General features: G+C 43.4%; 1 protein-coding gene across 14 annotated transcripts in view; it reads right to left on the reverse strand.

Moving 5' to 3' along the window:
- Positions 1–8,524, reverse strand: part of HCFC2 (host cell factor C2) — a 43,007-nt gene extending 34,483 nt beyond the window's left edge. For 8 of the 14 annotated variants that reach the window (XR_009451127.1, XR_009451126.1, XR_009451128.1 and 5 more), the window contains exons 1-3: positions 8,344–8,524; positions 6,329–6,477; positions 4,729–4,889 (exon numbers count right to left, since the gene is read on the reverse strand). Coding sequence is in view for 7 of the 14 variants with exons in the window: in XM_059681805.1 (XP_059537788.1) it covers positions 4,729–4,889; positions 6,329–6,477; positions 8,344–8,506 (473 nt within the window). In the remaining 7 variants the exon portion in view is untranslated. Of the gene's footprint in view, positions 1–1,109; positions 1,196–4,728; positions 4,890–6,328; positions 6,478–6,900; positions 7,070–8,343 lie in introns of those variants that run through there. The other 6 variants (XM_059681803.1, XM_059681806.1, XM_059681807.1 and 3 more) reach the window with 6 other exon arrangements.
- Positions 8,525–13,140: the final 4,616 nt, after the last annotated feature.

A 13,140-nucleotide genomic window follows, 5' to 3' on the forward strand; every position in this document is an offset into this window, starting at 1 on the left:
GTAAATGAATGGGCATGGCTATATTCCAATAAAATTTTATTAACAAAAAATAGGCAGCAGGCCAAATTTGGCCCACAGAGTAAGTATAGTTTGAACTCCTGGTCTAGAGAGCCTAGATAAAGACCCATTTATTTGAGGATAAAGATATGACAGAGATAGGGCTTCCAATTAATAAGAAAAAAATGGCTTACTTAATAAATGGTGGTGGGAGAATTGGAACTCCATTAGGAAGAAAAGTAAACAATAGTCACAAAAATACATTCTAAATGTATTAATGTTTTAAACAAAAAACAAAGTTGTGAATGTACTAGAAGAAAATACCTAAAAAATTATTTTTATAGTTTTGGAGTAAAAGAGTCTTCCTAAACAAGATATAACACCAGAAAGCCATAAAATAAAATATTGTCAAACTTGATAAACAAAAATAAGAACTCTATAAAAGAAAAAGGGAAACAGAAGATTTGGAATGAGTATTTGGAACATATTAAACAAATATACAAAGAACTCCCAAGAGTCAATAACAAAACTGAAATCCATGCAAATATGATTAAAATAATAAATGAATTCAGCAAAGTCAGAGGATACAAGGCCAATATACAGAGACCAACTGTATTTCGATATACTAGTAATGAACAATCCAAAAATAAGAAACCAAACCTATTCACATCATCGAAAATAATAAAAAATTAAGTATAAATTTAACAAAATAAGAGCAAGACTTGTACATTGAAAGCCTCAAAATATTGCTGAGAGAAACGAAAGAAGGTCTACATAAATGGAGAGACATTCTATGTTCATGGATTGGAAAACTCAATATTAATAAGATAGCAATTCTCCACAATTCAATCTATATATTCAACACAATCACTATCAAAATTCCAACAGAACTTTGTGCAGAAATTGGCAAACTGATCCTAAAATTTACATAGAAATGTAAAGCACCCAAAATAGCCAAAACACTCTTGAGAAAGAATAATATTTAAGAACTTACATCTTCCAATTTCAAAACTTACTACAAAACTACAGTAATCAAGACAGTGTGGTACTGGCATAAGGCTAGACATACAGATCAATGGAACAGAATTGAAAGTCCAAAAATAAACACTTACACTTTGGGTCAACTGATTTCCAACCAAGATGCCAAGGCAATACAATGGGAAAAGGATAGTCTTTTCAACAAATGGTGTTGGGACAACTGTATATCCACAGGTAAAAAGATGAATTTAGACATTTACTTTCCGCCAGGAAAAAAAATTAACTCAAAATGAATCATACATATACATGTAAGAGCTAACACTATGAAACTTTTAGAAGAAAATAGAGGAACAAATCTTCAAAAGCATGAGATAGGCAGAGTTCTTAAATATGACATTAAAAGCCTGATCCATAAAATAAAAAATTAATATGTTGGGCTTATCAAAATTAAAAACTTTGTGCTTCAAAAGATACCATTAAGCCCTAACTGGTTTGGCTCGGTGGATAGAGCGTCGGCCTGCGGACTGAAGGGTCCCAGGTTCGATTCCGATCAAGGGCATGTACCTTGGTTACGGGCATATCCCCAGTGGGAGGTGTGCAGGAGGCAGCTGATCGATGTTTCTCTCTCATCGATGTTTCTTACTCTCTACCCTCTCCCTTCCTCTCTGTAAAAAACCAATAAAATATATTTTTTTAAAAAAAGATACCATTAAGAAAATTAAAGACAAGCTAGACTGGAAGAACATATTTATAAATCACATTTCTGATTAAAAACAAACTTGTATCCAGGAATATAAAGAATTCTTACAATTTATAATAATAAAAGCAAAACATGTTAATTAGACCAGGCATCCTTCCAGATGTCCTTCTGGACGACATTCTGGATGAAGCCAGGGCTGTGAGGGAAGCCCGGGTCCCAGGTGCCTGCCGGCGGCCAGAGAGCAGCCTGGGTCCCAGGTGCCGAAGGGAAGCCGGTGCCAGCAGCCAGGGAAGGCCTACTCTTGCACGGATTTCGTGCATCGGGCCTCTAGTTCAATAATAAGAACATAAACAACTTCATTTAAAAATCAATGAAGAGTTGAATAGAAATTTCACCAAATGGCTGAAAAGCTCATGAAGAGATGCTCAATATCATTGGTCATTAGGAAAATGAACCACAATGACATACCACTACATTGGTGACAATAAAAAAGGCAGACAATAATAACAAGTGTTAGCAAGGAAGTGGAGAAACAAGAACCCTCATAAATTGTTGGTGGGAATGTAAAATGAAATAGTCACTTTGGAAACAGCTTGGAAGTTCTTAAGAACTTAAATATAAATTTACCATATGACCCAGTAATTCTTCTAGGTTTCTAATCTAGAGAAATAAATGTATGTCCATACAAAGCTTTGTATGTAAATGTTTACAGCAGCATTATTCATAAAAGCCCAAAACTGGAAATAATCCAAATGTCCATCAACTGATAATACAGATAAACAAATGTGCTATATCCATGCAATCTATACAAAATAGGAAATGCAAATGTCCAAAAAGCAATTAATGAAACTCATTTCCAATTTAAAAGATATCAAAATAAAATCATCTATCTATCTATATAAAAGCCTAAGCAACCAGCTGATCATCCGACTGTTCAACCGGCTGGTAGCTATGATGCACACTGACCACCAGGGGGCAGATGCTCAATGCAGGAGCAGAAACCACAGGCATGGAAACATGGAACAGATTGATGAATCTCAAAGGGAAGGCAGGAGGGGGGAGGGGGGAAGAGATTAACCCAAGATCTTATATGCATACTAGAGGCCCGGTGCACAGATTTGTGCATCGGTGGGGTCCCTCCACCTGGCCTGTGGGGATCAGGCTGAAACTGGCTCTCTGACATCCCCCGAGGGGTCCCGGATTGCAAGAGGCACAGGCCAAGCCAACGGACCCCACTGGTGCACGAATCTGTGCACCAGGCCTCTAGTGTAATATATTCATCAATTAGCTTAGCAACAATTAAGAAGAGTGACACAATTCAGTATTGCCAAGGGTGTAGGCATTCTTGTACACTGTTATTAGGAATATAAATTGTCTTTCTCTTTGGAGACTGACTCAGGAGTATCAGGAGTACCTAAAAAATTTAAATGTAAATACCCTTTGACATCTCCTCAAATTCCACTTATAACTATCAGTCTTACAAAAATATTTATACATGTGCCAAGACTAATAGCAAAAAAGAAAGATATTTAAATGTCCATCAGCAGGGGACTGGTTAAGTAATTTGCATAATTCACACTACTTTCAGCCTTTAAAAAACAAGGTCAAAATATACCTGCTGCCATGAAAAGAGCTCCAAGCTATATCCTTAAAAGAATAAAACAACAAAAACAAACAAGTACACACCCAAAGTCACAGAGCAAAAAGAAAGATCCCACTTCTATAAAAGAAAATACATGTCTTTGTAGGATCAAATTAATGTTTCCAATTCTCCTCTCCCAGTAAGCAGAACATATATCCCTGGAATCATTCCTGAAGGCTTGGCCTTATGACTTGCTTAGACCAATGGAATGTGAACAGAACTGAATGTACTAGCTTTAGTCAGAGGCTTTAGAAAATACTGCATGTATCTATTTGCACCCTCAAGTAGCATAAACTCGGGAAGCTTGCCAGCTACATACAATAACTTAAGAAAAGTTGAGTAATACAATGTATTACATGAAAAAGGTCCCAAAAGATACATATCAAATTGAATTATGTGTTTGCCTATGTGGGGGACATTGATGCTGTGAGAAAGAACTTTACATACTTTCTAATTTTTATGAGTCTCTATCTAAAAAAAACTGTTTAATAGATAAAATGAAAAAAAAGACATGCTCAAAGTAAAAGTATCTGCATTAGTGTGGTAGAATAAATTATTTTTCCTTTTCTCCAGTTTCCAAATTTTCCATGTTTTAGTAAATGTTATTTTTTAAAGTTTAAAAATAAAAACTAAGACTCTAACATTAATTTAATGTAGTAAAAAGACCCATTATCATGGTCATAATAACTACTGTACTATGTGCTGGTGGCAACCTCAAAGTGCTTTGAAAATTATGCCAATGATCTTTTTTAGCCATCACAATGACACTAAAAGGTAGGTATTTAATCACTCCGATTTCAATGAAGGGAAGCAGGCTTAGATTACTTCTACTAAAGGACACACATAGTGAGCAGTGAATCAGAAACAGCCTTTTAGACTCTAAATCTCCAAATCCTGACTGCTATAATGACAGTGTGATCAAAACACTATGTGAAAACAAAAGAGGTAGTGATTCTGTTTGGAAAAAGAAAGGATTGGTTCCAAAAGTATTTGCCTGTGTGAACCATTCTAGTAGCTTTCTGTGTGAATAATGGAAATGATGGCCTTCATTTTGTAGTCAAATATTTGTCACTAAATTCCCAGAGAAATCAATGTGAAAATAACCATTTGTTACTTTTCATGATCATTTATGTCAACCAAAATACATTAGCAGGTTCAAAAGATACAAATATATTGCTATAAGCAGTTATATTAGTATCAATTTAATAAGTATTTTTGATGAGAAAAGGCACAGTTTTGAAAACATATACTCCAGGGACTAAGGAAAATATAAATGCACACAAATTTGTTCTGTTAAGTTATGCAAAAAAGGCTAAGCTTCATCCACTCTAATAATTAAAGATGGAAGAAACTAAATGTTCTTAATCTTAATCATAAGATAAGCATTTGGCCTGGAAAAGGGTCAGCATACCTGGGAACATTATTATTTGAATCTTCACTTTCATTTGCCAGGCCACCAAACAAATAGCATTTGTTACCATACAAAGAAAAGCTATGTCCAAGCCGAGGACAAGGAGGTAAACCAGAAGAAGGGGCATGGGGTTTCACTTTTTTCCATAACCAACGACTTGCCTAAAAAAGAGCATAAATACACTCAGACAAAATCAGGAAAGTATTCCTATATTGCTAATAGTATAAAATCATACTAATGCATTTAAATCTGAATCCAATCAGAAGACTCCAAAAAGGTACTTTTGGGACAAATGACAATTAAGCAAATAACTTCTGGAATTAAAATAAATGTTTCAAAAGAAATTCTGTCTAATCTTCCATATTCATAAATTTATTTTAAATATGTTTTTATTGATTTCAGAGAGTAAGGGAGAGGGAGAGAGATAGAAACATCAATGATCAGAGAGAATCATTGATCTGCTGCCTCCTGCACGCCCCCTATTGGGGATCGAGCCCACAAAAGGGGCATGTGCCCTTGACTAGAATAGAACCTGGGACCTTTCAGTCCCCAGGCTGACACTCTATCCACTGAGCCAAACCAGCTAGGGTCATATTCACAACTTTATGCAATGGCAAATCAAGCTTATAAAAATAAACACTAACAGTCCTAAAATATTTTCCAAATGAAACATTAAATATTATATATAGCTTTAAGATTAAATGTAATTTTTAGTCTTACTTTCTGAAATTAGGTACTCCATTAATGGTATATATTTTATCCTTTAAATAAGCACAAAGACAATTTAACAAATCAAACTCAAAAACTTATTCTCTAGCTATACATGCTTTCTAAAACGATTTTTAAAATTAGTTGCTTGCAAATAGGTATAATCCACCTACATCTGACAATTACCAGATGCTCTCATGCTATATTTTTAGGCTTTTGTATTTTGGTGCAGTTCTTCAACTTCAACCTGCAACACAAGCACCTGAAGGGCTTGTGAAAACATAGATCATGGCCCTGAGAACATATGCACAATTCAGGAATAAAAGTCAATTAGGTCTGTGACAGTGGACTCTGGTTTAGTAGATTGTCAAATTGAGAAAGGATATGTAAAACTGCTATCCTTCTTTTGTATGTCTGGCCAGAAAAAAAAAAAGTTTAGTGTGAGGGTAACTATTCCTATAACTAAGGCAGAGGTTTTCAAAGTATTATCTGGGGGCCAGCAGCAGCAGGTGAGAACTTGGTAGGAATGCATACAGCGAGGTTCCACTACAGACAGTATTAATCAGAATCTCTGGAGGCAGGGCCCAGCCACCTGTTTTCACAAGCCCTCCCAGTGCTGCTGCTGCAGGCTGAGGTTGAAGAACTGCACCAACATACAAAGCCATAAACATGTAATATGTACAATGATGCTAAGTAACAGATATCTTAATGATACAAATGTTCCACTGGGTATTGGAAAAAGATTACATTAAAAACTAGTTTTTCAGTGAAGTGGAAATAATTTCTTCTGAACTATACAAGGTGAAGCTCACACTATTTTCAGTATGTTAATGAAATATTTTGAAGAATTATGAGCAATATCATTGAAATAATAAATCTGAAATACACTTACTTGTAACTCATATAACTCATTGCTGTATCTTCCATATTCAACCATTCCCCCAAATACTAATATTCTGGTACCATCACAGACAAATCCATGGGCAGCACAGCCTGGAGGGATGTCTCCTCTAACAGCTGGTAGGAACCACTGATTTGTAACTAGTTGCCAAAACAGAAACAAAATTAAAAGCAATTATTTTATTTATTTATTGACACTTGAGGGGGGGGCGCAGGAAATGGGGACGGGGGGAGAGAAATAAACATGGATTTGTTGTTCCACTTATTCAGGTATTTATTGGTTGCTTCTTGTATGTGCCCTGACCAGATGTCAAACCTGCAACCTTGGCTTATAGGGACAACGCTCTAACCAACTGAGCTACCTGGCCAGGGCCTAAATGCAATTTATCACAAACTATGAGCATGTACTTTATGTCTATCATCTACATCAGTGGTCCTTAATTGGGGATGATTTTGCCCCTCACCCAGGGGCAAACTAGAATTTTTTAGTTGTCATAACTGGAGGGAGGGGGATGGTGCTACTGGCTAGGAGTGGGTAGAGGCTATGGATGCCGCCAAACTTACAATTAAGTACAGTGCAGTCCCCGTCCACAAAGAATTCTCTCATTCAAATGTCCACAATGCTGCTGCTGGAAATCCCTGATCTACATCATGTAGCTCTTACGAAAACCCTGCTGGAAACCATCATCTCCGTTTTACAAGTGAAAAATCCGACAGCACGGATTCTAGGAAACTGGCGGAACAAAACTCAAACCAGGTCTAACTTATCCCAAAGCGAAAGCTTTACACCACATTGTCAAATAACGTTTAAAAAATGTTTTCTATCGACGTTGGAGAGAGAGAGGAAGGTAGAGAGACACAGAGAGAAACACATCAGCCGGCTGCCTCCCACAGGCGCCCCCACCGGGATCCAACCCGCAGCCTCGGTGTGTGCGCCCGGACCCAGGACCCAGGACGGAACCCAGCACCTTTCCGTGCACAGGACCGAGCTCCCACCAGCCGAGCCACGCCGGCCGGGCAGGGCCCAGACAACTTTAGCACTTCCTATGTCGGGGCGCCAGGAGAAGGGGAGGGTGAGAAAAATAAAATGCGCCCGATTCCGCCACCGTGTTAGCCTTTCAGTGACCACTACGACTGAGCGGCCGGGTCCAAGAGAAGGGACTGCGGCCCAGACCCCACCTTCAGGAGAATTAGCCTTACACCGAGGAAACCGGCTGCTCCCGGCAGCGGGCGCATTTACAAGTGGGAAAAATGAAGCCCCGACTTCCTTTCTCACCCGCGGAGGTGCTCCAAGGCCAGGCCTCCCGGGCGAGGGGCGCGGGGGACGTGCGGTGGCGCGCGGGCTGACCGTCCCCTTCCCGGGCGGAGCGGCGGCTCACACCCCCCACTGTGCACCGACAGGCGCTGCGCTCACCCCAACCACTTCCCCGACAGTTAAGGGGGTTACCAGCGGGGGTGGGGGGGATCTAACCTGCCACCTGCCCGAGACCGGGCTGCATCGGAGTGAAAGCACCAGCAGCCTCTGGGTTTCCCTCCGCACCCCAGCCCCCAGCCTCCCTTCCTCCCGAGAGGAAAGAGGGCGAAGACCGGGGAGGTCCGGAGGCGCCTGGGTTTGGGGTTGGTTTGGGTTTTTGACAGAAGAGGGACCGGGGGTGGACGAGACTTGGGAAGGAGGCACAGGCGGTTAGAAAGAGCCACCCTCGCGCGCCGACGTCCTCTAGCGATGGCGGGGCGTGGGGGGGGGGGTGGTGATTGTCGGGACCGCTCGCCGGAGGGCCGGCGCGTCCCGCTCGGGGGCAGGTTCCGCCCGCACGGGCACCGGGGAAACGAAGCTGCCCCCCCGAGACACTGCGGGGCCCGCGCCGCCCGGCCGCGCCGCGCCCCTCGCCGCCCGCGGGAGGAGGCGCTGACCCGGCGGTGACAGCTGTCAGGCCCGGGCCGCCGCCTCGCCTCCCCTCCCCCTCCGCGGCTCCCACAGGCGGGGCCGGAGACCGCCGCCGCGCCTACCCGTGTTGTAGACGTGCAGCTCGTCCGCGATGCCCTCGTTGCCTCCACCGAAGATGATCATCAGCTCCCGGATGGCCACGGCCCGGTGTCCGTGCCGGGCGCGGGGGACCGGCCCCGTGAAGGAAGAAACCCGCCTCCAGTTGAGGAGGCTGGGAGCCGCCATCTTCCCAACCCCCGCCCCTCTCCCCACAATGCCGCGCGCCGCTCGGGCGCCTGGGCTCCCGGGGGAGGGCGGGGCCCGCCTCCAGCTGTGCGCGGGGGTGGCGGCGGGGGCGGTCACGTGACGGCGGCCGCCCCGGGGCAAGGCTGGAGGCCAGCGGGCCGCGGAGGGGGTCTAACGGGGGAGCTCGCCCCCACCCCCGGGCTACATCGCCGGGCCGGGGCAGCGGGGCCACAGGTTTTGGGTGGGAGGACGTTTCCTACCGACCAAGTCTCCCCTCCCCACCCGGGGCCCCGCGGTTTGTGTGCGCGAGAGAAGGTGCAGCGTTTTCCTTTACGGCCGCCTTGAGCATCTAGATGTGCGGGCGGGTCAGACCCGTTCAGCGGTCACAGCACCGAGGGCGGAAAGCTCGCGCAGAGGCGTCGGGACGCGGGGAGGGGAGAGCGAAGTCTGTCTCCGCGGAGGCGGGACGCGCCTGGGCCGGGGGGGATGCCCTGGAACGCGGGCGCGAGGGAGGGAGTCTGGACCACGACCCCAGGGAGGAAGGGAGCTGAGCCTGCAGAGGCCGCTCGGGACGGGCAGGCTTGGCGACGACATTCCAAGGGGCTGAGGAACGGCGAGCCCCCAAAGGTTCTGTTTTTGTTCCGTGTAAGCAGGTGAGAGTTATACGGAGAGTCCTGTTTTATTGCCGACAGGTGAGCGTCCTCCGTTGCCAAGCACCGTCCTCACGGCCTTGGCTGTCTCATTTGATCCTCCCCGCAGTCCAGGGAGCGGGTACTGTTACCTCCTTTTCGCGGTGGGGAAACGAGGCACAGAGAAGGAATTGTCCCCGGGGCTCCGAGCAGAACAGGATGGGGAGCAGGGTTCAGGCGCGGGGTTCTGATTGCAGAGCCCCTACCCTTCACCACTGAACCGCCTCTGGTCGTGGTTAGATGTAACCCTTGTAAGTCAGGCTCGGCTGCTTTGTGACCTAGTCCTACACAGAATCACACTCAGAGAGATACCAGTCAAGCCGGAAAAAAAAAAAAAAATGGGAAGCAATTAAAACCCCTACCTCACACTCTAAAAAAGCAGGAATACACACAACATCTATAAAATTTCCTAACATTCCTTCTTCCTCCTCTTTGGTCATTTTCAGTTTCTCTCCTATGCCGAGCGCAGCCCCCTTCCCCAGCTCCCTCTCCACCTTCGCATCCATCTAAACTTGCTTCTGAGGGGTGATTCTCTACCTTTTTAAAAAGGAATTCTCACTGTTCTTTTCAGCTCCTGCTTCTCAAGTTCTCCTTCTCACTATTACCCCAATTTCAAATAGGGTCAGAGAAAATTTGGGAAGGGAGGCGAAAGATGGCTGGAAACGAAAAGGGATATGAATATTTATGTAGGAAGGTTTTCTTTGTCACATATCATGGGCCCTTCAATGTTTCTGTTATAAAGTTTTTATGTATCTAAAACAAAACTGGAGAAAGGATAGAGCAATATGTTTTTCATAAAACTTAAGATATTTGATTAAGAACTGTACTTTAGTCCAGCTGGTGTGGCTCAGTGGTTGAGCGTCAACCTATGAACCAGGAGCTCACTGTTGGATTCCCAGTCAGGGCACATGCCTGGGTTGCAGGCTTGATCCCCTGTGGGCTACGTGCAGGAAGCAGCTGATCAATGAGTCTCTCTCATCACTGATGCTTCTATCTCTTTCTCCCTCTCCCTTCCTCTCTGGAATCAATAAAAATATATTTTTTTAAAAGAACTGTACTTCATTCTGAAAGTTCATTGTTAAAATGTTCAACTTTTATGAATGATTATGTAAGTAGATGGTAAGTTTTTTTTTTTAATGTTCTTTAAGAAAAAGATTAAGAGTAAAATTAAAAAGTTGCAAACTGCCCCAGCCAGTTTGGTTCAGTGGAAGGGTCCCGGGTTTGATTCCTGTCCAGGGCACATACCTCAGTTGCAGGCTCCTCCCTGGCACTGCAGGAGGCAACCAATCGAAGAGTTTCTCTCACATTGATATTTTTCTCTGTCTTTCCCTCTCCCTTCCATTCTCTCTAAAATCAATGGAAAATATCCTCAGGTGAGGATTTTTTTTAAAAAAGTTGCAAACCCAATGTTGGTATTTAAGTTAAACAAAACTGGTGTATGATATTTGCAAGTTATAAATGGTTTGTCAGATAAGGAGCTGCAGGACAATGGAGGAAGTGTGTATCTGTTTCCTAGGACTTCTGTAACAAAGCACCACCAACCAGGCGGCTTGAAACAACAGAAATGGGCTGTCTCACAGTCTTGGAGGCTAGAAATCCAAAATCAAGGTGTCAGCAGGGCCCTCATCCCTCTGAAACCCATAGGGAGAATGCTTCCTTGATTCTAGCTTCTGGTGGGAGCCATCAATCATAGGCATTCTTAGGCCTGTGGCTGCATCACCCCAATCTCTGCCTCTGTCGTCACAAGGTATTGTCCATGTCTGTCTTTGTCTCTTGTTTTCTTATACATTCACCAGTCATATTGGATTAAGGCCCATCCTCGTGACCTCATCTTAGCTTGATTACATCTACAAAAGACCCTGTGTCCAAAAAAGGTCACATTCACAGGTATTGGGTGTTAAGGGTTTAACATATCCTTTGAGGGCACACAATTCAATCCATGACTAAGTGCTTAATCCAACGGGAAAAATACTTTTACCAGATCAGCTTTGACTCATCTCTGTTTAAATGACGAATCTAGATTAGGGCCCCTGTTCCCAAGAAAGCTACCTTCAATCTTGGAAACTACAGGATTAGAAGTCAGCACCTAGGAGGAGAGTGTAGAAAGGGAAGAGAAGAAGCCAACATTTAGGACGTACAGACCAACGGAGGCACTCGTGAAGAAAATAGAGAATGAGGAGCCAGAGAGGTCAAAAGGGAACTGGATGAGGGTGATGTCAAAGAAGCCACCCATGAAGGGGATTTCACAGAGGCGGAAGTGGTTATCAAAGCCAAAGGCATAGAGAGGTCAGAGAGGAAAAAGACAAAAAAAGTGTCTATTTGATTTGAAAATTAGGTTATTAGTGGCCTAGATTAAAATGCTCAGCAGAGTGGGAGGAAGGAAGGCAGAGAAGATCGAAGAATGACTAACAAGTGAAAAAGTGCTAATAGCATGTGTAGTTCACTTTTTACAGAGACTCGCCCATGAAAGGAAAGAATGAACAGTGGTTGGAGGAGAGAAATTGGTGCGGGGAAAGCTGTTCTTAACTTCTTTTTTTTTTTTTTCTATAAATATATTTTATTGATTTTTTACAGAGAGGAAGGGAGAGAGATAGAGAGTTAGAAACATCGATGAGAGAGAAATATCGATCAGCTGCCTCCTGCACATCTCCTACTGGGGATGTGCCCGCAACCCAGGTACATGCCCTTGACCGGAATTGAACCCGGGACCTTTCATTCCGCAGGCCGACGCTCTATCCACTGAGCCAGACCGGTTTTGGCTGTTCTTAACTTCTTGATTGTCAGTCTTTCTTTTTTCAACTAGATCCTTCTTTAGGGCCACAATCAAGTCTCATTTTGGGCTGCTAAAACAAAATACTACAGACTCAGTGGCTTATAAATAACAGAAATTTATTTCTCATCGTTATTGAGGCTGGAAGTCCAAGATCAGGCTGCCAGCATGGTCAGAGTCTGCAGGTTGCAGACTGCTGACTTCTCCCTGTATTTTTACATGTTGGAAGGGGCCAGGCGAGTCTCTAGGGTCTCTGTTATAAGGGCACTAATCTCATCCATGAGGGCTCCATCCTCATGACCTAAGCACCAAAATACCAAAAGCCCCACCTAATGATAACATTGCCTTAGGGGTGAGGTTTTCAACAGATGAATTTGTGGAGGGACATAAACATTCAGAACATGGCAAGAGAAATGTCATTTGGAAATGCTTTCCGCCACAAGTAGCAGAACATTCAACACATAGTAACTAAATGGTAAGGCTCGTAATTATCTTGCACAAGAAATCTGGGGTAGGTGGCTCCAGAGTTCGTTCAGCACGTCAATGGTGTCATGGTTCTGAGTGGTTGCTTTGGATTTCTCTCAATCTTTCCTTTGTGGTCATAAGAAGGCTTTGGCAGCCCTGGGCATTGTGTCCTCACATAACATGCCCAAAGGCATGAAGCAGGAGGATAGCCAGGATGGAGAAATAGGACTTTCCTTTTGCAGGGAAAAAACCATCTTGCCCACAAGCCACCCAGAACCCCCAGGCCTTTGGTATATTAAGATGACGTTAGCTGCAGTGACAGAAATATAAAATAATAATAATAATAATAATAATAATAATAATAATGGCTTTAAAAGTTGCTTTTTTTTCATGTAAATGAATATTGGAGGTAGCATTCCAAAACTGGCATGGCAGCTCTGTTTCACAAGTCCTCAGGAATTTGTAGATTTTAAGGCTTAGAATTCCTCCTTCCAACTCATGGCCCAAGATGGCTGCTTCAGCTCTAGCCATTTCATCCCCATTCCAACCAGCAGGAAAGAGTAAGAGAAAGGAACATTCCCTTCTCCAGAACACATCCTGGGATTATACATATTTTTTCTATTTATCCCATAAGCCAATATTTAGTCACAGGCCAGTTGAAGAAGTTTGGGAAATATAGTGTTTTTCTTTTAGTCCTCACCTGAGGATAT

The sequence above is a fragment of the Myotis daubentonii genome, chromosome 2 (genome assembly GCF_963259705.1).
Source record: "Myotis daubentonii chromosome 2, mMyoDau2.1, whole genome shotgun sequence".
In the NCBI taxonomy this organism is placed as follows: domain Eukaryota; kingdom Metazoa; phylum Chordata; class Mammalia; order Chiroptera; family Vespertilionidae; genus Myotis; species Myotis daubentonii.